This window comes from Oncorhynchus kisutch, linkage group LG17 (genome assembly GCF_002021735.2).
Source record: "Oncorhynchus kisutch isolate 150728-3 linkage group LG17, Okis_V2, whole genome shotgun sequence".
NCBI lineage: Eukaryota > Metazoa > Chordata > Actinopteri > Salmoniformes > Salmonidae > Oncorhynchus > Oncorhynchus kisutch.
The window spans coordinates 36865455-36889789 of record NC_034190.2 but is presented as its reverse complement, the minus strand read 5'-3'; the positions used below and the strand labels follow the sequence as shown (position 1 = coordinate 36889789).

Below are 24335 nucleotides of genomic sequence, written 5' to 3'. Positions count from 1 at the left end.
TTTGTGAGTGTTTTTGTGAGGCACTGCTGTGCCTTCTTCACCACGCTGTCTCTGTGGGTGAACCATTTCAGTTTGTCCGTGATGTATACGCCGAGGAACTTAAAACTTTCCACCTTCTCCACTACTGTCCCGTCGATGTGGATAGGGGGCTGCTCCCTTTGCTGTTTCCTGAAGTCCACGATCATCTCCTTTGTTTTGTTGACATTGAGTGTGAAGTTATTTTCCTGACACCACTCTCCAAGGGCCCTTATCTCCTCCCTGTAGGCCGTCTCGTCGTTGTTGGTAATCAAGCCTACCACTGTAGTGTCGTCTGCAAACTTGATGATTGAGTTGGAGGCGTGCATGGCCATGCAGTCATGGGTGAACAGGGAGTACAGGAGAGGGCTGAGAACACACCCTTGTGGGGCCCCAGTGTTGAGGATCAGCAGGGTGGAGATGTTGTTTCCTACTCTCACTACCTGGGGGCGGCCCGTCAGGAAGTCCAGGACCCAGTTGCACAGGGCGGGGTCGAGACCAAATATACAAGCTTGCATTTTGGATTCTGATGGGGTACGACAGTTGAACTAAGGGCTCTATTCGATCCGTGTCGCAGAAATTCAACTTTACAGTGTGATTGAAATGGAAAGGCAACGCGTTAGCGGAGACTGCATTCACTGGAAACGCTGCACATTGTCCATCTCCATCGTAAATTACCTTTCACATTTCTAGCGCGCAATCTGTAACGCTTCAGCGATCCAGATTGAATAGAGCCCTAAGCTCATGAGGCCTTTATAAGTTATTTTCTTCAAGAATCAATAGGTACATATCATCCATTAATAAATCCAAAAATGGATCGAGCAGCTAAGGATTAAAGCTTTTAAGGGACATTGCACTTTCAAATAAAAGTTTGTTAGACTTTTTCTAACCTCTAAAGTAGTCAAGACGAAACTATATCCAATGACATTGGTTGTGTAGATCCAGCTCTGCGCCTCCATTTCAAATGAATGGAAAAGATGAGCACCGAATAAAACCAGGAAATCTAGGAAATTAGACAGTGCTAATCCATTAATTTGGGATTGAGGCCTATAGCCAGATCCACACAATTAATGTTTCATCTTGACACGAGTCTACTTTTGAGGTCTGAAAACATCTGACAAATCTTCATTTATGAGTGAAATGTCCCTTTAAGAATGCTTTGCAGTCCACATTCTTCTATCACACACAATCTTCCTGGAACCAGAGGAACGTGGTGTGTTCAGGACATAGACTCTACATTCTCTATCATATTATATATATTCTCTATCATTCTCTGTATTCAGGATACTAATGAACCGCTACTCCCGCAACGGCTGCTCCAACAATGGCTGCTCTAACAACAGCTGCTCCAACAACGGCTGCTCCAACAACGCCTGCTCCAACAACCGCTGCTCCAACAACGGCTGCTCCAACAACGGCTGCTCCAGCAACGGCTGCTCCAGCAACGGCAGCTCCTGCAATGGCTGCTCCAACAACTGCTGCTCCTGCAATGGCTGCTCCAACAACGGCTGCTCCAACAACGGCTGCTCCTGCAATGGCTGCTCCAACAACGGCTGCTCCTACAACCGCTGATCCTGTTCCTCCTACAACCGCAGCTCCTGCTCCTACAACCACTGCTCCTGCTCCTACTACAACCACTGCTCCTGCTCCTACTACAACCACTGCTCCTGCTCCTACTACAACTGCTGCTCCTACTACAACTGCTGCTCCTACTACAACTTTTGCTCCTGCTCCTACTCCAACTGCTGCTCCTGCTCCTACTACAACCGCTGCTCATACTCCTACAACCGCTGCTCCTGCTCCTACTACAACCACTGCTCCTGCTCCTACTACAGCCGCTGCTCCTGCTCCTTCTACAACCACTTCTCCTGCTCCTACTACAACCACTCCTCCTGCTCCTACCGCTGCTCCTACTACAACCTCTGCTCCTACTACAACCACTGCTCCTGCTCCTATCGCTGCTCCTACTACAACCTCTGCTCCCGCTCCTACTACAACCACTGCTCCTGCTCCTTCAACCACTGCTCCTGCTCCTACTACAGCCGCTGCTCCTGCTCCTTCTACAACCACTGCTCCTGCTCCTGCTCCTACTACAACCACTGCTCCTGCTCCTTCTACAGCCGCTGCTCCTGCTCCTTCTACAACCACTGCTCCTGCTCCTACTACAACCACTGCTCCTGCTCCTACTACAACCTCTGCTCCCGCTCCTACTACAGCCGCTGCTCCTGCTCCTTCTACAACCACTGCTCCTGCTCCTACTACAGCCGCTGCTCCTGCTCCTTCTACAACCACTGCTCCTGCTCCTACTACAGCCGCTGCTCCTGCTCCTTCTACAACCACTGCTCCTGCTCCTACTACAACCACTGCTCCTGCTCCTTCAACCACTGCTCCTGCTCCTACTACAGCCGCTGCTCCTGCTCCTTCTACAACCACTGCTCCTGCTCCTACTACAACCACTGCTCCTGCTCCTACTACAACCACTGCTCCTGCTCCTTCAACCACTGCTCCTGCTCCTACTACAGCCGCTGCTCCTGCTCCTTCTACAACCACTGCTCCTGCTCCTACTACAACCACTGCTCCTGCTCCTACTACAACCACTGCTCCTGCTCCTTCAACCACTGCTCCTGCTCCTACTACAGCCGCTGCTCCTGCTCCTACTACAACCACTGCTCCTGCTCCTACTACAACCGCTGCTCCTGCTCCTACTACAGCCGCTGCTCCTGCTCCTACTACAGCCGCTGCTCCTGCTCCTACCGCTGCTCCTACTACAACCGCTGCTCCTACTACAACCACTGCTCCTACAACAGCAGCACATATCCCACCCACCACACCAAGTGGCAGACGAGCAACCAGAGCATCTCTGTTGTGTTCTGTGGTGCCTCCTCTGCTCTACACCTCGTGGTTCTAAGCGGTGCAACCCCCCTGGCCTGGAGCTTGTATTGCTCAGGCTAAATAGACTGACTGGCTATGAATGATACCAAAGCTAATGAGCAAAGCAAATATGTATCTGGAAGTATGGATTTTTCTCTACTGGAACATCAGTCATTGACGTTTCATGTTAGAGGTTAAACTTTGCATATGGACATATTAGGAGAGAAGCAAGTTGTTCTTAAACTTGAATTTGTTGTAAACAGTCACCAAAGGGTAAAATTCTTTGCGCATATATTTGTTGCCGGTTTTAGGAACTTGCCTCCACTGCCCTTTTAGACCATTTTTGTCTGCTTGTTTTTTAAATGCACTGGTTAGAAGGAATGAACGTTGTAAAAAATATACTTCATTGCAATCCAATTTTTATTTTCATAAAAGTATGTATGGAAGTACACTTCAAATTAAAGTATACTTGAAGGTGTGACTTTACTGTAACATTAGGCATTATGAACATTAGCAATAGGACAAAGTTTGATTTTCTTGCATTACCGTGCAGGAATGAGACATAGAGCAATACAGATGTAGGATCTTAATTTGATCCCCGTGTTGAAGGAGAACTTTCCTGCAATGCAGGGAATGTAATGTTTAAAAAGACTTCTGAAGTTTGTAATTTTCACTTGATTTCAGACTTGATTTTTCAACCGCTACAATATTTGGTATTAATTATAATCCACATAACAATTCACATATCCAGTTGATGCAGGATTGTTTTCCTGTTGTAGCAAACTGGCTCAAATTAAGATCCTACATCTGTCTACTGTAAATACACAAATGTGAATAGTGATATGTAGGCTGAGCTAATGTGAAATTGTACACAAAACTCATTCCTTTAGTCTTCAGATCGACAGATAGCCAGCAGTGCTTGTAGGTGATCACCTTTGAATTGTTTCTGTTGAAAAACATTGGAACATAAAAATAAAAAATGTAATTAGTTTTATTGAAAGACTGTGCTGCTTGGTTGAGATACTGTAAATAGGTACTTTCATTGACATGCCTTTCTACTGTAATTTGTTACAGGAAATAAATACATAGATTTTGTTTTTCATTCCTCAAACAGGTGTGCTACTGGCATGCAGATAAGTGTGTGTACATGTGGGAGTCTAAATGTGCATTACATCTGGTGGGTGGGTACACACAGTGGTGTAGTGGTGCCTGGAGAAGTAGGCATACTCTAATTCTGCCCAAAATTTCCCAAATGGCCAGCCCGGTGAAGGAAAGGCAACCTGTGTGAGAAAAAATATACTTTGTCCTATATTTCTTTCAGATTTTCACTCCCACAAATTGGATGTTAAGAGACTGGTAGGCCATCCTTGCACGGTCATTTAACACAGCCACAAAGTCATAATTACTCCATTTCTAAGTGACTCCAAAACTTTTGAACGGTAGCGTATATCAGACATGATTTATGACAACAACATTTCTCTTTGCCATTAACCTGAACATTTGCCATTAACCTGAACATATTTCAGATGTATCTTAAGGAAATAAAAATCAGTTCCATAGCCTAGTGGTTAGAGCGTTGGACTAGTAACCGGAAGGTTGCGAGTTCAAACCCCCGAGCTGACAAGGTACAAATCTCTCGTTCTGCCCCTGAACAGGCAGTTAACCCACTGTTCCCAGGCCGTCATTGAAAATAAGAATATGTTCTTAACTGACTTGCCTGGTAAAATAAAGGTAAAATAAAAATAAAAAAAATAAACCTGACACACTTTCCATCTACACTTCACTGCCTGATGATTGCATTACAATCAACTGTGATTTTGTGGAATTATTTACTAGCCTCCTCCTGGAAAACAACACATGGTCCACAGAAGGCTCTGATGAACGACCAGGTGCAGCAATTAGTTGAGGAAGACATTAAAGAACACAAAAATACATATATAACAAGAAATGAAGACAAGTATAAATAAACAGAAATGATAAAATATGTTATGAGGAAAACTAAATAAAAGACCTAGTTAATATAACCTATAATAAATGACAATGTCTGTTTAGATTTGCTCTGGGATGCAATAGGGATGCTAGGATGTTCTAGCGCAGGGCTGTCCATCCCTGTTCCTGGAGAACTACCCTCCTGTAGGTTTTCACTCCAACCCCAGTTGTAACTAACCTGATTCAGCTTCTCAACCAGCTAATTATTAGAATCAGGTAATCTAGATGAGGGATGGAGTGAAAACCTACAGGACGGTAGCTCTCCAGGAACAGGGATGGACAGCCCTGCTCTAGCGTGATGACGTCATTGGAGAAGTTTGCGTCAGAAAAGGGAGTGCAACTGGGGAGGAAATTGAGCTGAAGCGTCTTCTTCGGCTGGAGGCACAGCAGCCATGTGGCTCTGTGGCAAACTGCTACAGTAAGTGAATCTTTTTTAAATTTGAAATCATATTTCTCTCTGATATGAAAAATAAGAGGCATATCAGCATATGTTTTTAAAAAAATGGTTTGAAAGCAACGATTATTAACGTAATACACAGCGTCGGGATTGTACAGATGTAGGATCTTAATTGGAGCTAGTTTACTTCAGCAGGAAAATAATCCTGCAGCGACAGGAAATGTGAATTATTATTTGGATTATAATTAATGGTTATTTTTGTAGGGGTCGGAATTTCCAAAATGGTATTTAAAAACTTTAGAAGCCTTTTTAAAACATCAAATGAGTGATCAAATCAAATCAAAAAGTAAGCTCCTACATCTGTAGTTCACATGAAGTCAATAGTGGGTGATGTAAGACGGAGAAGAAGGGTTTGAGAGCTGCATTTGTGTAGGCTACTTTATGCATGATTTTTCTATTGTTCTACATAATATCTTTTTTGATTGAACCTTTAGTTTATCAGGGAGTCATATTGAAACCAAGATCTCTTTCACAGATGAGTCCTGAATTACAGAAAATACACACATCAAAATACAAATACAAAATGCAAGCAGGAAGAAGAAAAAGTGTCCATAAAAAAACGAACACATTCATCAGTAATAACATCCTCAATCAGCTTTCTGAAATGCCCTCTAGGCACCAGAACCTCAAATTTAAGAACATTTGAAGATTGTTCCACAAATAAGTTGCAAGAAAACTAAAAGCTGATTTAACTCAGTAGAGACCAAATAGATTTCCAGAGTTAACCATCCCCCGAGACCGGGGGTGTTAACTCAGATGTCTAAAGTTTAGTATTGCTGTTAGGTACAGTGGGAAAACACAGCAATGTATTAACCTATGTGACACCAACCAATGTTCTGGTAGAGAATGCATTGATGAGCACTAAAATTGTCTCCCGTAATATAATATATGATACGGCGTATACCTCTACTACAATACTTTGATTCGCATCAGTGGGGATGAAGACGTGAGTATAGGCAATGCCCATGTAAAAAAAAGTGGGTATACCTGCCTGTAGACCCCACTACACCACTGGGTACACATACAGTGTACATATGACTGTATATGTTTGTGTGTGTGTGTCCATGCGTATGTGTGTGCCTGACCTGTAGGGCTGTATAGAGTGAGGTGCCCGTCTGTCTGAGATAAGCCACTCTCACACACAGCAGATCCTCCTCACTGTGGGACACCATCACCCCCTGGACTATGGCTGCCTGGAGGGCACAAACAGAGTTTAACCAACCAAACACCCCCAAAGACAGACAAGACGGACGGACAGACGGACTCATGTGTTCAGAACACGTTTACCTTCATGGTCTCCAGTCTCTGAGCCAGGTAGAGGTTTGGGCTCTGTATGCAACGCACTGTTATCAGAGAGAAAGGTTAGTGATCCTTTGTGTGTGAGTCCCTGCACATATTCACATACCTCTACTGTATGTACAGTGCACTCCGTGCTCTGCTGCTTGTGGGCACGTTTTCACCAGACATCCATTTAATTAGTAATGATGTAAGCTTATGATGTAAGATAGATGTACACATGAAACACATGAAACACATGACACACACACACACACACACACACACACACACACACACACACACACACACACACACACACACACACACACACACACACACACACACACACACACACACACACACACACACACACACACACACACACACACACACACACACACACACACACACAGGGATGCACACCCACACACATGCACACACATTCCAGTGTTTTACCCAATGTTTTCAGCCCAAGTCTCACATCTCCACTGAATGCTTTCTCTATTGCTTTATCCACTGTCTCTTGCTTCTCACTCTCCAAATTGACGAACACTGCACGCACAACACAACAGTGTTACATAAAGTTCAATCTAAAAAAGGCCCACACACATGCATACACAGTAAAACCACACACACACACACACACAAACACACACACACACACACACACACACACACACACACACACACACACACACACACACACACACACACACACACACACACACACACACACACCTTTATTAAGATGTTCAGCGTCTCTGGTAGTCAGAATGGTGATCCATGGTCCAGGATCTGCCTTCGCCTGATTGATAGCTTCAGCGAGAGCCTGCTCAGTCACAAGCACATACGATTAAACACACACACACACACCACTCAAAAATACATGGTGTTGTACACTCGTGCTTTACACACTGTACGTACCTCTGTGTCTCTTTGCACCATTCCTACTACCTTTTTCTTCTATTGAGTGTGAAGCAGTAGAGGAATAGAGAGGAAGAGAGTGGGATCAAGATCAGTATTTTTAAACATTTTTAATTATATTATTTGCCTGTTTAACCCTTGTGTTGTCTTAACTTCTTATGGCTGCAGGGGCAGTATTGAGTAGCTTGGATGAAAGGTGCCCAGAGTAAACGGCCTGCTCCTCAGTCCCAGTTGCTAATACACCGTATATGCATAGTATTATTAGTATTGAATAGAAAACACTCTGACGTTTCTAAAACTGTTTGAATGATGTCTGCGAGTATAACAGAACTCATATGGCAGGCAAAAACCTGAGAAGAAATCCAAACAGGAAGTGGGAAATCTGAGGTTGGTCGATTTTCAACACAGCCCCTATTGAATACACAGTGGGATATGGACAAAGTTGCACTTCCTAGGGCCATTAGATGTCAACCATCTTCCATCTTCCATTAGATGTCAACCATCTTTAGAAACTTGAATGAAGCTTATACTGTGTTGTAGAGCCCAGATGGGAGCTCTTTGAGTCAGTGGTCAGGCAGAGAGCCAGTTCCTGTCACGCGCATTTCATATGATAGCGACCTGTGTTCCATGGCTTCTCTACAGACATCTACAGCCCTGCATTTTCACTGGCTGTTGTCATATCGATCCCATTAACGGGATTGCAGCCCTAAGAAGATTTATGGGTCAAAAATGACCAGCCACTATGTTTAAAAGCAGAGAGAACCCCGAAAATTATATTTTTCAACTTGAAATTTGATTGCTTTTCCTAGAGTGACCCCAACATAAAAAAATGTGAAACATTGCCTTTGTTCATATTTCCATGAAAGCTGTACACCACCAGGGTACAACGATTGTCTTAGAGCAGTTATAAAATCATTTGCACACCACAAAAACACACAAAAAACAAAACGCACACAACCAGCAGCACCTGAAGAGGAAGATCACCACGGTTGGCACAGTACTAAAAAACAAACCTGAGCTCCCCCCTGCACTCCTTGCAACAAGGGGGAGAGAGGCTTTCTCATCAAAGTTTGCCTTCACCCCCACCACCACTCTAGTATCTTAACGCCCTAAAAATAAAAAAGAATGTGGTCGTCCTGGGCACACTGCACTAAACGGCTGAGATCAGTAATTGTGAGAAGAGGAAGCCAGACATCATCCTGGCCTACAACCACAACAAAGGAGGTGTGGACAACCTGGACAAGATGATTGGAACTTACAGCTGAAGGACTGCCCACTGGCCCCTGGTGGTCATCTTCCATTATATCATTGATGTGTCCTCATGCAATGCCTTCATGATATGGAACAATATCAACCCTACCTGGATGCCTGATAAGTGGAACAAGTGGAGGGTGTTCCTGAAGCAGCTGAGACAGGTACTTATAACCCCACACATTCAAAGAAGGGAGCACCTCCCCCGCAGAGCATCCTCTGCAGCGCTTGTGAAAGCTGTTCAGGGGGCTGAATCTTGTCCTTATCCACCTCATTGTACAGTATATAAGAATATATCACTATATTGCCAAAAAAGTTCAAGACTGTTATTGTTTCCCTTCAATAAAATGCATTCAAAACTACTTTCTGCACATTTCTGCTACTTTCTTAGGCTGTACAAGTGCTACATCTTGCTAAAAGTTTACACCTATGCAGTACCTTTAGCAATAATAATAAACCTCTACTTTAGTAAAGAAAACAATTATGACAGGTGTATTGTAATAAAAACAAGTGGTGTCCACTGATTAAATGCAGTCTTTCTGCATTGTGGAGAGGTAAAACCCAGGTATTCACAAAGTTTGTGATGAATGACCGGTTGTTTCTTCATGCAAAATAGATTTGGGGTTTAAAATTAAATTAAGCTGCTTTATTTTAGGGGTTTATTGAAGGCGGGTTCATTTTTTTACCCTTAGGACAAGGGGAGTATACAGAATGATAAGACTACACAAGGGTTAAAATGTACATGTACAATTTAGTCATTTATCAGACAATCTTTCAGAGGATCTTCTAATAAGTGTAACATGTTGGTGTCTTATAACAAGGCTCCAGTGAAGAGGATTTCTGTCCGGGAGAGGAGAGGGACAAAGGTTTACCTTGAGTAAGGCCAGGACGAGTTTGGCAAAGTCCCCACTGGTCTCACCCTTCAGGTCTGTCTCCAGATCCTTATTATACTCTAAACACACACAAGTTATGGGGACATTATTTGGCCTCTGAATACTTTGGTGATGACTTCATTAGAACATATCACAGTAGAACAGTATTGATGGAAGAGCAATTCTGCCATTGCGGTGTTATGAAGGGATTGCAGCGATATAGATAATGGTGTCTTTTATAATATCCTTGAAGTGTTGTAACTTACGCTCCTTGTAGGTGGAGGTGATGTTGGCAAGCGCCTTGGGTGACCTGGTGCACAGAATCTCTAGCAAACCCTCCTCATCTGTGCCAATGCCCTGGATATAATAAAAATACACTTTCTCATTTCAATTACTGTATGTTGCTCATCTGCACATTTACAGTATGTCTGATCAATGTTCAATGCACCTGCCCTCCCTCACAGACTTCACTAGGATGTATGATCAGGATCTTGGACTCATTTCTATTGATGAAGATAACATTTTTGAAAGTGTGGCATGCCTATCTGTTTAGGAACATGAAAGCGTTTGGCCTGGGTAGTGGGTTTAGATCATTGTCCTCTGGGGCTTCAGTTATGGTAAATGTGGGGGGTGGGCTGAGCCGGCCAGTCCCAGTTAGAAGAGGGATTAGACAGGTGTGTCCACTCTCGAGTCAGCTCTACTGTCTAGCTATATAACCACTGCTGTGTAGGCTGAGGGAGAGGCTGTAGGGGATGGCAGTTCCGGGGACAGTAGGTAGGGTTCAGTTAAGTGCTGGCTTATGCTGATGATGTGGCAGTGTTTGTCAAGAGGGAGGGAGATGTGGATGAGGTTAGCATGGCTTTTCTATTGTTTGAGGTGAACTGGGAGAAGAAGGAAGGGTTGGTTATGGGGAGATGGGCCAGAGCAGGATGTCCTAGACTTACTTGGGGGCGACAGTGGGCCAGAGCAGGATGTCCTAGAATTACTTGGGGACGACAGTGGGCCAGAGCAAGATATCCTAGACTTACTTGGGGGCGACAGTGGGCCAGAGCAAAATGTCCTAGACTTATTTGGGGGCGACAGTGGGCCAGAGCAAGATATCCTAGACTTACTGGGGGGCCACAGTGGGCCAGAGCAAGATATCCTAGACTTACTGGGGGGCCACAGTGGGCCAGAGCAAGATATCCTAGACTTACTGGGGGGCTACAGTGGGCCAGAGCAGGATGTCCTAGACTTATTGGGGAGCCACAGTGGGGCAGAGCAGGATGTCCTAGACTTACTGGGGGGATGCAGTGGGGCATAGCAAGATGTCCTAGACTTACTGGGGGGATACAGTGGGGATGAGCAAGATGTCCTAGATTTACTGGGGGGATACAGTGGGGCATAGCAAGATGTCCTAGACTTACTGGGGGACTACAGTGGGCCAGAGCAGGATGTCCTAGACTTACTGGGGGGATACAGTGGGGCAGAGCAGGATGTCCTAGACTTACTGGGGGGCTACAGTGGGCCAGAGCAGGATGTCCTAGATTTACTTGGGGACGACAGTGGGCCAGAGCAAGATATCCTAGATTTACTGGGTGGCTACAGTGGGCCAGAGCAGGATGTCCTAGACTTACTGTGGGGCTACAGTGTGCCAGTGCAGGATGTCCTAGACTTACTCGGGGGCTACAGTGGGCCAGAGCAGGATGTCCTAGACCTACTGGGTGGCTACAGTGGGGCAGAGCAGGATGTCCTAGACTTACTGGGTTGGTACAGTGGGGCAGAGCAGGATGTCCTAGACTTACTGGGTGGCTACAGTGGGCCAGAGCAGGGTGTCCTAGACTTAATGGGGGGATACAGTGGGGCAGAGCAAGATGTCCTAGACTTACTGGGTGGCTACAGTGGGCCAGAGCAGGATGTCCTAGACTTACTGGGGGGCTACAGTGGGCCAGTGCAGGATGTCCTAGACTTACTGTGGGGCTACAGTGTGTCAGTGCAGGATGTCCTAGACTTACTGGGGGGCTACAGTGGGCCAGTGCAGGATGTCCTAGACTTACTCGGGGGCTACAGTGGGCCAGAGCAGGATGTCCTAGACCTACTGGGTGGCTACAGTGGGGCAGAGCAGGATGTCCTAGACTTACTGGGTTGGTACAGTGGGGCAGAGCAGGATGTCCTAGACTTACTGGGTGGCTACAGTGGGGCAGAGCAGGATGTCCTAGACTTACTGGGTTGGTAGAGTGGGGCAGAGCAGGATGTCCTAGACTTACTGGGTGGCTACAGTGGGGCAGAGCAGGATGTCCTAGACTTACTGGGTTGGTACAGTGGGGCAGAGCAGGATGTCCTAGACTTACTGGGTGGCTACAGTGGGCCAGAGCAGAATGTCCTAGACTTACTGGGTGGCTACAGTGGGCCAGAGCAGGATGCCCTAGACTTACTGGGGGAATACAGTGGGCCAGAGCAGGACGTCCTAGACTTACTGGGTGGCTATAGTGGGGCAGAGCAGGATGTCCTAGACTTACTGGGTGGCTACAGTGGGCCAGAGCAGGATGTCCTAGACTTACTGGGTGGCTACAGTGGGCAGAGCAGGATGTCCTAGACTTACTGGGGGGCTACAGTGGGCCAGTGCAGGATGTCCTAGACTTACTACGGGGCTACAGTGTGTCAGTGCAGGATGTCCTAGACTTACTGGGGGGCTACAGTGTGCCAGTGCAGGATGTCCTAGACTTACTCGGGGGCTACAGTGGGCCAGTGCAGGATGTCCTAGACTTACTCGGGGGCTACAGTGTGCCAGTGCAGGATGTCCTAGACTTACTCGGGGGCTACAGTGGGCCAGAGCAGGATGTCCTAGACCTACTGGGTGGCTACAGTGGGGCAGAGCAGGATGTCCTAGACTTACTGGGTTGGTACAGTGGGGCAGAGCAGGATGTCCTAGACTTACTGGGTGGCTACAGTGGGCCAGAGCAGGGTGTCCTAGACTTAATGGGGGGATACAGTGGGGCAGAGCAAGATGTCCTAGACTTACTGGGTGGCTACAGTGGGCCAGAGCAGGATGTCCTAGACTTACTGGGGGGCCACAGTGGGCCAGTGCAGGATGTCCTAGACTTACTGTGGGGCTACAGTGTGTCAGTGCAGGATGTCCTAGACTTACTGGGGGGCTACAGTGGGCCAGTGCAGGATGTCCTAGACTTACTCGGGGGCTACAGTGGGCCAGAGCAGGATGTCCTAGACCTACTGGGTGGCTACAGTGGGGCAGAGCAGGATGTCCTAGACTTACTGGGTTGGTACAGTGGGGCAGAGCAGGATGTCCTAGACTTACTGGGTGGCTACAGTGGGGCAGAGCAGGATGTCCTAGACTTACTGGGTTGGTAGAGTGGGGCAGAGCAGGATGTCCTAGACTTACTGGGTGGCTACAGTGGGGCAGAGCAGGATGTCCTAGACTTACTGGGTTGGTACAGTGGGGCAGAGCAGGATGTCCTAGACTTACTGGGTGGCTACAGTGGGCCAGAGCAGAATGTCCTAGACTTACTGGGTGGCTACAGTGGGCCAGAGCAGGATGCCCTAGACTTACTGGGGGAATACAGTGGGCCAGAGCAGGACGTCCTAGACTTACTGGGTGGCTATAGTGGGGCAGAGCAGGATGTCCTAGACTTACTGGGTGGCTATAGTGGGGCAGAGCAGGATGTCCTAGACTTACTGGGTGGCTACAGTGGGCCAGAGCAGGATGTCCTAGACTTACTGGGTGGCTACAGTGGGCCAGAGCAGGATGTCCTAGACTTACTGGGTGGCTACAGTGGGCCAGAGCAGGATGCCCTAGACTTACTGGGGGAATACAGTGGGCCAGAGCAGGACGTCCTAGACTTACTGGGTGGCTATAGTGGGCCAGAGCAGGATGTCCTAGACTTACTGGGGGGGCTACAGTGGGCCAGAGCAGGATGTCCTAGACTTACTCGGGGGCTACAGTGGGCCAATGCAGGATGTCCTAGACTTACTCGGGGGCTACAGTGGGCCAGAGCAAGATATCCTAGACTTACTGGGGGGCTACAGTGGGCCAGAGCAGGATGTACTAGACCTACTGGGTGGCTACATTGGGGCAGAGCAGGATGTTCTAGACTTACTGGGTTGGTACAGTGGGCCAGAGCAGGATATCCTAGATTTACTGGTAGGCTTCAGTGGCCCAGAGCAGGATGTCATAGACTTACTGGTGGGCTACAGTGGGCCAGAGCAGGATGTCCTAGACTTACTGGGTGGCTACAGTGGGCCAGAGCAGGATGTCCTAGACTTACTGGGTTGGTACAGTGGACCAGAGCAGGATGTCCTAGACTTACTGGTGGGCTACAGTGGGGCAGAGCAGGATGTCTTAGACTTACTGGGGGGCTACAGTGGGCCAGAGCAGGATGTCCTAGACTTACTGGGTGGCTACAGTGGGCCAGAGCAGGATGTCCTAGACTTACTGGGTTGGTACAGTTGACCAGAGCAGGATGTCCTAGACTTACTGGTGGGCTACAGTGGGGCAGAGCAGGATGTCCTAGACTTACTCGGGGGCTACAGTGTGCCAGTGCAGGATGTCCTAGACTTACTCGGGGGCTACAGTGGGCCAGAGCAGGATGTCCTAGACCTACTGGGTGGCTACAGTGGGGCAGAGCAGGATGTCCTAGACTTACTGGGTTGGTACAGTGGGGCAGAGCAGGATGTCCTAGACTTACTGGGTGGCTACAGTGGGCCAGAGCAGGGTGTCCTAGACTTAATGGGGGGATACAGTGGGGCAGGATGTCCTAGACCTACTGGGTGGCTACAGTGGGGCAGAGCAGGATGTCCTAGACTTACTGGGTTGGTACAGTGGGGCAGAGCAGGATGTCCTAGACTTACTGGGTGGCTACAGTGGGGCAGAGCAGGATGTCCTAGACTTACTGGGTTGGTAGAGTGGGGCAGAGCAGGATGTCCTAGACTTACTGGGTGGCTACAGTGGGGCAGAGCAGGATGTCCTAGACTTACTGGGTTGGTACAGTGGGGCAGAGCAGGATGTCCTAGACTTACTGGGTGGCTACAGTGGGCCAGAGCAGAATGTCCTAGACTTACTGGGTGGCTACAGTGGGCCAGAGCAGGATGCCCTAGACTTACTGGGGGAATACAGTGGGCCAGAGCAGGACGTCCTAGACTTACTGGGTGGCTATAGTGGGGCAGAGCAGGATGTCCTAGACTTACTGGGTGGCTATAGTGGGGCAGAGCAGGATGTCCTAGACTTACTGGGTGGCTACAGTGGGCCAGAGCAGGATGTCCTAGACTTACTGGGTGGCTACAGTGGGCCAGAGCAGGATGTCCTAGACTTACTGGGTGGCTACAGTGGGCCAGAGCAGGATGCCCTAGACTTACTGGGGGAATACAGTGGGCCAGAGCAGGACGTCCTAGACTTACTGGGTGGCTATAGTGGGCCAGAGCAGGATGTCCTAGACTTACTGGGGGGGCTACAGTGGGCCAGAGCAGGATGTCCTAGACTTACTCGGGGGCTACAGTGGGCCAATGCAGGATGTCCTAGACTTACTCGGGGGCTACAGTGGGCCAGAGCAAGATATCCTAGACTTACTGGGGGGCTACAGTGGGCCAGAGCAGGATGTACTAGACCTACTGGGTGGCTACATTGGGGCAGAGCAGGATGTTCTAGACTTACTGGGTTGGTACAGTGGGCCAGAGCAGGATATCCTAGATTTACTGGTAGGCTTCAGTGGCCCAGAGCAGGATGTCATAGACTTACTGGTGGGCTACAGTGGGCCAGAGCAGGATGTCCTAGACTTACTGGGTGGCTACAGTGGGCCAGAGCAGGATGTCCTAGACTTACTGGGTTGGTACAGTGGACCAGAGCAGGATGTCCTAGACTTACTGGTGGGCTACAGTGGGGCAGAGCAGGATGTCTTAGACTTACTGGGGGGCTACAGTGGGCCAGAGCAGGATGTCCTAGACTTACTGGGTGGCTACAGTGGGCCAGAGCAGGATGTCCTAGACTTACTGGGTTGGTACAGTTGACCAGAGCAGGATGTCCTAGACTTACTGGTGGGCTACAGTGGGGCAGAGCAGGATGTCCTAGACTTACTGGGGGGCAACAGTGGGCCAGAGCAGAATGTCCTAGACTTAATGGGGGGGCTACAGTGGGGCAGAGCAGGATGTCCTAGACTTACTGGGGGGCAACAGTGGGCCAGAGCAGAATGTCCTAGACTTACTGGGGGGCTACAGTGGGCCAGAGCAGGATGTCCTAGACTTACTGGGGGGCTACAGTGGGCCAGAGCAGAATGTCCTAGACTTACTGGGGGGCTACAGTGGGCCAGAGCAGGATGTCCTAGACTTACTGGGGGGCCACAGTGGGGCAGAGCAGGATGTCCCAGACTTACTGGGCGGCTACAGTGGGGAAGAGCAGGATGTCCTAGACTTACTGGGGGGCTACAATGGGCCAGAGCAGGATGTCCTAGATTTATTGGGGCAGTTTAAAATGGCAGTGTTGAAGACCAGAAAGTATGAGATGCAGCGGGTGGGATGTAAGGATCACAGAGCTCGGCTGACACTGGATAATGCTTACTGTGGTGAACCATCTGGGGGACCTTGTAGAGGTGTGGGGATCTATGTACAGTGGACGACGAGGAGTGGCTTGGTTTGAACTGTTTATTACTGTTACAATGTAGTAAAGAGTGTACTAAAGTGATGTAAATTATTGGACCAATAAAGGTATTTGTTTTATTTAAAAAGTCTCTCTCTCTCTCTATCCCTCCCTTCCACCCTCTTTCTCCTGTCTCCATCTGTCCCACCATCCCTCACCTCCATGGATTGTCTCAGACGATAGGCCTCAAACTGCAGTGGGGTCATCAGCAAGGCCAACAGCAAATTCTCCAACTCCCCAGACAGGGCCTTCTTCAGCCCAGAGGACAGCTCCTGGTTCAGGGGGACAACACATAGTCAGTGTGTCTGAACTATGGTCAGTTTGGAATTTTTAGCTGTAATGGCTGAGTTTAGGATTTGAAGTGGGTAACCATGTCCCAGTATTGTGGTTAATAGTTACCTTCTCTGTGATGGTTTTGAAGACCTGAGCGATGATTTGTCTTTGAGCATTGCTGCGGTTGGTCAGGATTTTTATCAGAGTAGGTGCATCTGTAATCAGACCGGAAAGGAGATCTTGTTAAGAATTTTTAAAATAAAATAATGCAAATCATTTTTAATACCCAAGGGTAGAACAAAACGAGACTTGAAGCCCATATACTTTATAATCATTATGAGTTATGATGACTGAGGCTGTACCTTTCTGTTTCAGAGCAGTCTGAATGTTCAGAGCATCTCTCTTAGCATGGAAGTTAAGGAAGGGCCTTACAGTACCCAAGGTACCCCAGGACATCTCCTAGGAGAGGACCAGCGAAAGCATGGGTGAGAGAGGAAGGGCAGGCCAATGGAGGAGAGGATAGAGGGCGAGGATAGGGGAAATAGACAGATAGAGGTGTAGGGTAAGACAGAGAAAAGGCATTGGAAAGGGGACAAAATGGAAGAGGGTGAAGAAAATAGTTAAGTGGAAGGACAAGGAGACAGATGAGAGGGTGGGGGGGGTGAGAAAGGGGAGTGAGATAGAGCTCAGCAAAACAGTGACAAGATGAGGACTGTGAGGGGAGTGAAACCGGCAAATGTGCATTTTGCCTGGGCGGGCATTATCCTGAAGGTTTCACACGCTTCCATTTCACAATGGAGGATTGTAAGAATTCTAAACGTACAATCGTCAACCATCGTGCAGGAAAAAGAGGCGGTAGGACAGGTAAGGCGAATGAAAAAGTGACGAAACTAAGATGCAGAGATGTCGACAGATAAAGAAGAGATGAAAGATGGAAAGACAAAGGGGACAGAGATTCCTAACACTCACGTAGGATGGCAAGTACTCCATGTCCATGTCTGAATTTCACCTACGAAAGAGGAAACGAGAAGAGACCATTTAATACAACTACACCACTGTTTCATGCATGAATGAAGACATGTGAGGAATGAGGGAACGTGTCATTGCTGAAAACTCAGATTTGATCACCGAAGCAGTCATGAGCCATCATAAGTCAAATGAAATGCATTTGTTAAATGTTGTTAAATACATTTGAATGCATTGATAGCCTTTATAGAAGTGGGTTTTACACAATCACCACCTGTAATTAAGGTTTATTAAGTCTAAAATGCTTTGTAGTGTAAAAGGCACTATAAATGCATTAAATATGCCTTATATACAGGTGGTTCATAGAAAGTGTAACCAATGTCCTCTTTCTTTTTTCTTGACTTTTCTTTATATATATTTGTATTTGTTATACTATTTTGATATTGATTACTGCACTGTTTGATAGAGCTTGCATTTCACTATACTTGTGTATGTGGCAATAAAACTTGAACTTAACCCACAACATAAAAGTCTGAAATTCATAAAGGATGCCTGCCCAAAAAACAGAAACCACTCTAAAGTCACTCACATTTTTGTAATTTGGCAATATGGTCACTAATATACACACTCAGATAAACAATAATAGTACTAGTTCCTACCTGTGACAAAGACAACCAGTAGTCAGAACGAAAGGTGAGCAAGTAGCTAAACTGCCCTTACAACAACAAAACTGCCCTTACTGCACCCGCCTCCTTCTCTTCCACTCAAATTCCTCTTGCAAAAATCCTATTTTTGAACCAATGGGAGCTCAGTACCCACACGCAGGTCATTGCCATTGGTCCGTCAGATATCTATGGCAACTCGCGTAGATAACTAGGAAATGTCTAACATTCCTAGCTGAGGAGACATCTGGGCTATCTGGTTAAGGCCAAAGAGACCCTTGAACATCTGCTGATGTCAAAAGGGCTTTATAAATACATTTGACTTGACATAGTTGACCATAAAAATGATAACTAATAACGGTCCATAATAGTAATAGGAGGGCTGGTTTGTTTTTATATACATAAGGTATCTTTAAGCAGGGAATACTTTGATTGGGGTAAAGGAAGATGTCATGAATGGCATTATGAACAGCTGAGTTTAATCGAATAATCTACAAGATAAGCCACAAGATAACTAACCTCACCATTCAACATACCAAACCAGCTCACAATCTAGGAGTCTATTCCAGCGTTTCCCAAACTCCATCCTCGGGACCCACAGATGATCCAAGCTTGATGATGAGTTGACTATGTGAATCAGCTGTGTAGTGCCAGAGCTAAAAACCAAAATGTGCACCAAGTATGGGAAACCCTGGCCTATTCAATCAGATCTGTTATCTGGGTGTCCGGGGTAAGTTCCTTCTTGCAAAGGTAAACGCCGCCTTTGAACGCTTATGAGGGTGAGGTTTTGTGCAGGGCAAGAAAGTTTTCCTCAACGTTTAACACAGAAACGAATTGTCCGGTTTTGACTGAATTGAATCAAAAGACTTTCCTTTGTGAGAGAATTGTAAAGAAGAAAGAACATGTATCAAATTCTGAAGACAATCTAGGTAAAACGAAGCCCAAATACATTTCAGGTGAATTCAGGACAATACTAAAACAGAAAACATCTGATTTGACCCTTCTGTCCAATATGTTCATTAACTTAACTTGTAGCGCCTGAATCTTGGCGTTGCCTCTTAACTTAAACAAGAGGGACTGAAACCTTAATGTTTAGAATGGACAGAGTCCAACAAAGAAGCCATGCAACACCCAGGACATGTGAAACCCCCTAAGATCAGATATCCATTCAACAGCTCTGACCTTGTTCCTCCCGTTGAACATTACAGAGAGCGAGAGAGACAACATTCTACTTCTCTCTGTATTTCCACGTGACTCAGTCAAAGATTATTGGACTTGAAATGAGAGAGGGAGACAGAGGGAGAGAGCGACACAGAGGGGATGGTGCGTTGGCGGCAGCTCCAAAGTAAAAAGAGACGTAAATGTACAGTCACATGAAACAAGCTGGTGATTTACAATGACATTTACACATTATTTCTGATACATACATTTACACATCATTACGGATACATACATTTACACATTATTACTGATACATACATTTACACATTATTACTGATACATACATTTACACATAATTACGGATACATACATTTACACATTATTACTGATACATACATTTACACATCATTACGGATACATACATTTACACATTATTACTGATACATACATTTACACATTATTACTGATACATACATTTACACATTATTACTGATAAGTACATTTACTAGACAAAGAGGCAGCTGGGTTTCCATTACAAATACAATGCTTACCTGGTTTGGTGAGGAACTTGGAAAGTTCCACTCTCTTTTCCTTACTGTGTCCACCTTGTGCCTAGGATATTGTCTGTACTCTGTTCCTGGGGCAGAGTGAAATGAGATATGTGGGTTTTACTGTGTGTGTCCACTGTCAACAATGGGACGTTTCGGTGTGTATCGGTTGGACGGATATGATGCACGATTGTTCCACTTTAGCTTGCCGGATATAAAAGTCACCATTTTAAAATGTATCCAGTATCATTATGTCTTACCTCTATTGCCATTTAGTTCATTGTACTCTCTGTATAAATGCAGGCTTGAGATGTGCCAATCTGTGAAGGATTTGACTACGAATAAATCCGATGCATTTAACCTGGATCTACAAGTATGTACTTATGCATAGTATGTTCTGTACAGAGTAGGGTCAGTTGACTTGTCTCGCTCTTAACAGTCCTGTATCTTGTACGCACATCACCATGGTATTCAGGACAGCTTGCTCAGTGTTTCTAGATTATGTCTGTGTGGATCCTGATAGCCAATCTAGATGACGGTCAGACACAGTACAACTGCTCACCCCTCACCGTTCTGTATTATAATAACATGTGAAAGCACTGGATGACACAATACATGACAGCATACTGTAACTTATCTATAATTGAAGATCTGCGAAAGAACAAGACACATTTCAGATGAACAGCACTTCAACAATTGATATGTTTTATTTAATATTTAAACATGATATTTTAAAAACACGTTTATTTCCATTCACATATTTTTGGTATAAAAGAATGCACAGAGAAGCAAGGCATTTGGTGTTATATAACAAATAGAGCAACCTGTATGTTGACAGTGAATGGCCAATGTATGATTAATATCTATGCAAATACAGACGTAATACCATAGTGGAATAGAAACACCAACTTGATGAACATACTTGTAGCATTAGAGAAGAACTGCATAAAAGCCCACAGGGTCATTATACTGCATCATACATTATTATATGTATTGTGTATGTATTATACTGCATCACGAATACACTTCCCCATCCAATGTTTTCCCAAAACGTAGTACACTGCATAGTCAAACAAAATACAAAAAAAAATCTTAAGTCAATTCAGAAAAAAATGTGCATAGATGTGGCTTCCTTTATGAATCCATCTTTAATATACTTTAATATACTGCATATAGCCACAGATAATGTACCATTTAGTAGATGTAACTTGGACCTTCCCAATAATCATTGGTGACTTCAAGTGAATGGTTAAGTCCACTACTGTGTGTGGGTAAGCCGGGTCATACCATCCAAGTCAAGGAAGAATGTGATAGGGTTGAATGTCTGTAAATAGAATAATCCAAATATACATATTTAAGGAGGAGGAGGGGGGGAGGGGAGCATTATCCTTCCCATCCTCTCCAGTTGATTCAAAAGGCGCTGGTTGTTTATTGTCGAGTCGTTCGTATGCTGCGGCCCTCGCGTCGAGGCAAAAAAATGATCATCCTCGTAGGATTTTTCACGGAATGAAAGAAAATCCCTTTAACTACAATGAAGACGTTCTCAGATCATCTTGAAGTTGCCTGGTGATGACAAGGATAAAGTATGTGGTGCTTCCTAATGTCCATCCACAGACTGAAGAGCAGGAGTTCTGAGGGCTTGGTGATATTGCAATGTATTGTTTTGGAGGAGCGGGTGAAGGGTGTGGGTTGAGGGAAGGTTATTGGAAGGTTATAGCAGCTCCAACTCCCACTGTTGGCAAGGCCTCTCCTCACTCTCTGGTAAAATCACCACATGGTCTCTGTCGTACTGCTTGCCACCTGAGAGATACAATTATATCATTCATTTATAGCATGCTTATCAATAAGTGATGTGATTATTTCTTGAATCAACAATGCCTATTTAATACATCTATATCTTATCAGTAGCCTTTACTTCCTATATATGTGCCCATCACATCCCATAAATACGGTGGCAGCAATGTTCCCTCTAAGCTGCCGTCCACTTCCTCCAGAAGAAAGGCCAGGCCGTGGCAGAGACGCAAGAGATTGAACTTCACTGAGTTCACCCCATTAGTTTCCGCGATATAAATCAATGTTTTTTTCCCGTGATTGAATCAACATTATATCAGTCCCTTTTCAATGCAACAAGAGTAGAATTCTATTGGCGTGGGGAGCCCACGAGCAGTCTTTTAATCACCTGCAAGTGAATGTGCTGTTCAGATCAGTGCGCGTGTACATTTGTTGATATTCTACGCTAGCTAGCGAGTTATTAGCCCAGTTATATACAATGAACAAACAAAAAAATGTTTCAAAAAATATTGTGGACATTTCTGCCAATTGCACGCTCCCTCAAAACTTGAGACATCTGTGGCATTGTGTTGTGTGACAATACTGCACCAGGTGCACCTGTGTAATGATCATGCTGTTTAATCAGCTGCTTGATATCCCACAACTGTCAGGTGGATGGATTATCTTGGCAAAGTAGAAATGCTCACTAACAGGGATGTACACAAATTTGTTCACAATATTTGAGAGAAATACGCTTTTGGGCTTTTGGAAAAATCCTGGTATCTTTTATTTCATATCATGAAACAAAAACTTTATATGTTGCATTTATATGTTTGTTCAGTGCATTCGGGGAAGTATTCAGACCCCTTGACTATTTCCACATTTTGTTATGTTACAGCCTTATTCTAAAATTGATTAAATTGTTTTTGTTTCCTCATGGTCTGAGAGGCCTTTAGGTGCCTTTTGGCAAACTCCAAGCAGGCTGTCATGTGTCTTTTCCTGTGGACTGGCTTCTGTCTGGCCACTCTACCATAAAAGCCTGATTGGTGGAGTTCTGCAGAGATGGGAGAACCTTCCAGAAGGACAACCATCTCCACACAGGAACTCTGGAGCTCTGTCAGAGTGACCATCAGGTTCTTGGTCACCTTCCTGACTAAGGCCCTCCTCCCCGGTTTGCACAGTTTGGCCGGGCGGGCCAGCCCTAGGAAGAGTTTTGGTGGTTCCAAACCTCTTCCATTTAAGAATGATGGAGGCCACTGTGTTCTTGCAGACATGTATTTATTTTGGCTACCATGGCTATGCCCCCATAGGATGACAATGCCCCCATCCACAGGGCACAAGTGGTCAATGGTTGAATGGTTTGATGAGGATAAAAATGATGTAAACCATATGCCAAAGGGGTCGCGTTTGTGTTTTTCCACGCAGAAAAGGAAACACAGGTCTAATATGCTTCTTATTGTAAATTCTGCTCAGCTTTAGTCAGGGTACTCTCTAAATCATGAACGGAAAAGGTCAAATTTTGTTCAGTATAGATAAGTATAGGTCAGCAATGGGGAGTTAATGCTTCCTACAAGAGCACAAAATGTGTAGGCTACAGTTCAAGCTGTCTTTGAAAAGCTAGTCACGTAAAAAGCTTACTTAAAAGGGGCAGTGTTGTATTTTGAGACAGGCTTGTGAAATAAGCCAATGGGCAGCCTACACTGTCTAATTCTCTGTATGTTAATAATTAGAATGACTTTTATATTGTAAAGTGGTTTCTTGCATCATACAACACAACACAATGCAATTTACAGTCACCTGTTTGGCCCATAGTGTTATAGACCAAGTAAAAAATAATGAATTAATGTCAAGCCCTTTATAATGTAAAAACGTTATTAAAAGTCACATGCAAGTAGACATTGGTTTTGTTGGTATGACTACATTATGCTCAAATAGCCACAATAGCCTATTGGCTACTGTCTAAAACTGTAAGGGTACAGCCTCAGTGTTCACTGTAAATGCGCTGGAAGTTGCACAAAATACTAACACGGTTCAAATTTCCGCTCACAAGACCAAACATTTCCCCAGTGCCCCAATTTGTTTTAGAGAACATGGGGGGTGGGTTGCATGAAAGCACAAATCATGTGTGTAGTTCCTATCATTTCCCTCCTAAGATGACAGTAGTGTCTCACCCTTGATGTCCAACACCATACCAGGGAAGGTAAGGCTGGGGATGGTGCCTCTCATCTGGGCTGACCAGGTCTGGACAGGCTGCCGGGCCTCTGACCACAGCACCACCTTCGCCCCCGCCTCCACATTCCCCATCACCTGCAGGCTCATAGTAGGAGCCAACTAGAGAAAGACGGACATAAGAAAATGTAGAACTCTGGTCAACTGTCTTTGTTTTCAGTAGAAAGACACAATAAGCTTCCATATTTATTTGGATTACTATATGACTAGCAGATTGATCAACAGTCAATGTATATGTGAATCTAAGACCAGGCCTGGGAAACTCCGGTCCTCAAGGGCTACAGTGTATGCCAGTGCTCATCTTTACCTTTTAATCAGAGACGAATGTCTACCTGGACAAACAGGTGTGAGCCCTTATGGTCAATCAATCAATAATTGTGATTGATAAATGTATCAATCAAGTGCCAGGATGGTATCAAATCACATTTATTTGTATTTTTTAAACAG

General features: G+C 45.6%; 2 protein-coding genes across 5 annotated transcripts in view; both read right to left on the bottom strand.

Annotated features, from left to right (window-relative positions):
• Nucleotides 1-3288: 3288 nt before the first annotated feature.
• Nucleotides 3289-19997, bottom strand: anxa14 (annexin A14). Of its 4 annotated transcripts, none has more exons than XM_020507120.2 (14): nt 19893-19992; nt 17522-17561; nt 16915-17011; nt 16679-16767; nt 16438-16551; nt 9924-10014; nt 9658-9737; nt 7535-7573; nt 7349-7439; nt 7067-7162; nt 6620-6675; nt 6418-6525; nt 4059-4166; nt 3289-3832 (listed from the first exon to the last, which is right to left on the bottom strand). In XM_020507120.2, the coding sequence occupies exons 2-14, from the start codon at nt 17546-17548 to the stop codon at nt 3773-3775; spliced, it is 1056 nt and encodes a 351-aa protein (XP_020362709.1). In that variant the 5' UTR covers nt 17549-17561; nt 19893-19992; the 3' UTR covers nt 3289-3772. The 4 variants fall into 4 exon arrangements, with proteins under 4 accessions (XP_020362709.1, XP_020362708.1, XP_031649619.1 ...); XM_020507119.2 differs by lacking the exon at nt 19893-19992 and adding an exon at nt 18178-18274; XM_031793759.1 differs by lacking the exon at nt 4059-4166 and having other exon boundaries at nt 19893-19997.
• Nucleotides 19998-20580: 583 nt separating this feature from the next.
• Nucleotides 20581-24335, bottom strand: part of LOC109906934 (uncharacterized) — a 70907-nt gene continuing 67152 nt past the window's right edge. The window contains exons 21-22 of the mRNA XM_031793758.1: nt 23831-23990; nt 20581-21689 (exon numbers count right to left, since the gene is read on the bottom strand). Of these exons, the coding sequence (XP_031649618.1) occupies nt 21601-21689; nt 23831-23990 (249 nt within the window). The 3' untranslated portion in view covers nt 20581-21600. The remainder of the gene's footprint in view (nt 21690-23830; nt 23991-24335) is intronic.

Coding starts and splice junctions, on each gene's coding strand:
- anxa14 (XM_020507120.2), bottom strand. CDS start 17,548: ATGGACATGGAGTACTTGCCATCCTAC. Junction 10,015..16,437: donor GTCTGAGACAATCCATGGAG/GTGAGGGATGGT, acceptor TATTATATCCAG/GGCATTGGCACAGATGAGGA. Junction 3,833..4,058: donor TGTGTACCCACCCACCAGAT/GTAATGCACATT, acceptor GTTTTTCAACAG/AAACAATTCAAAGGTGATCA.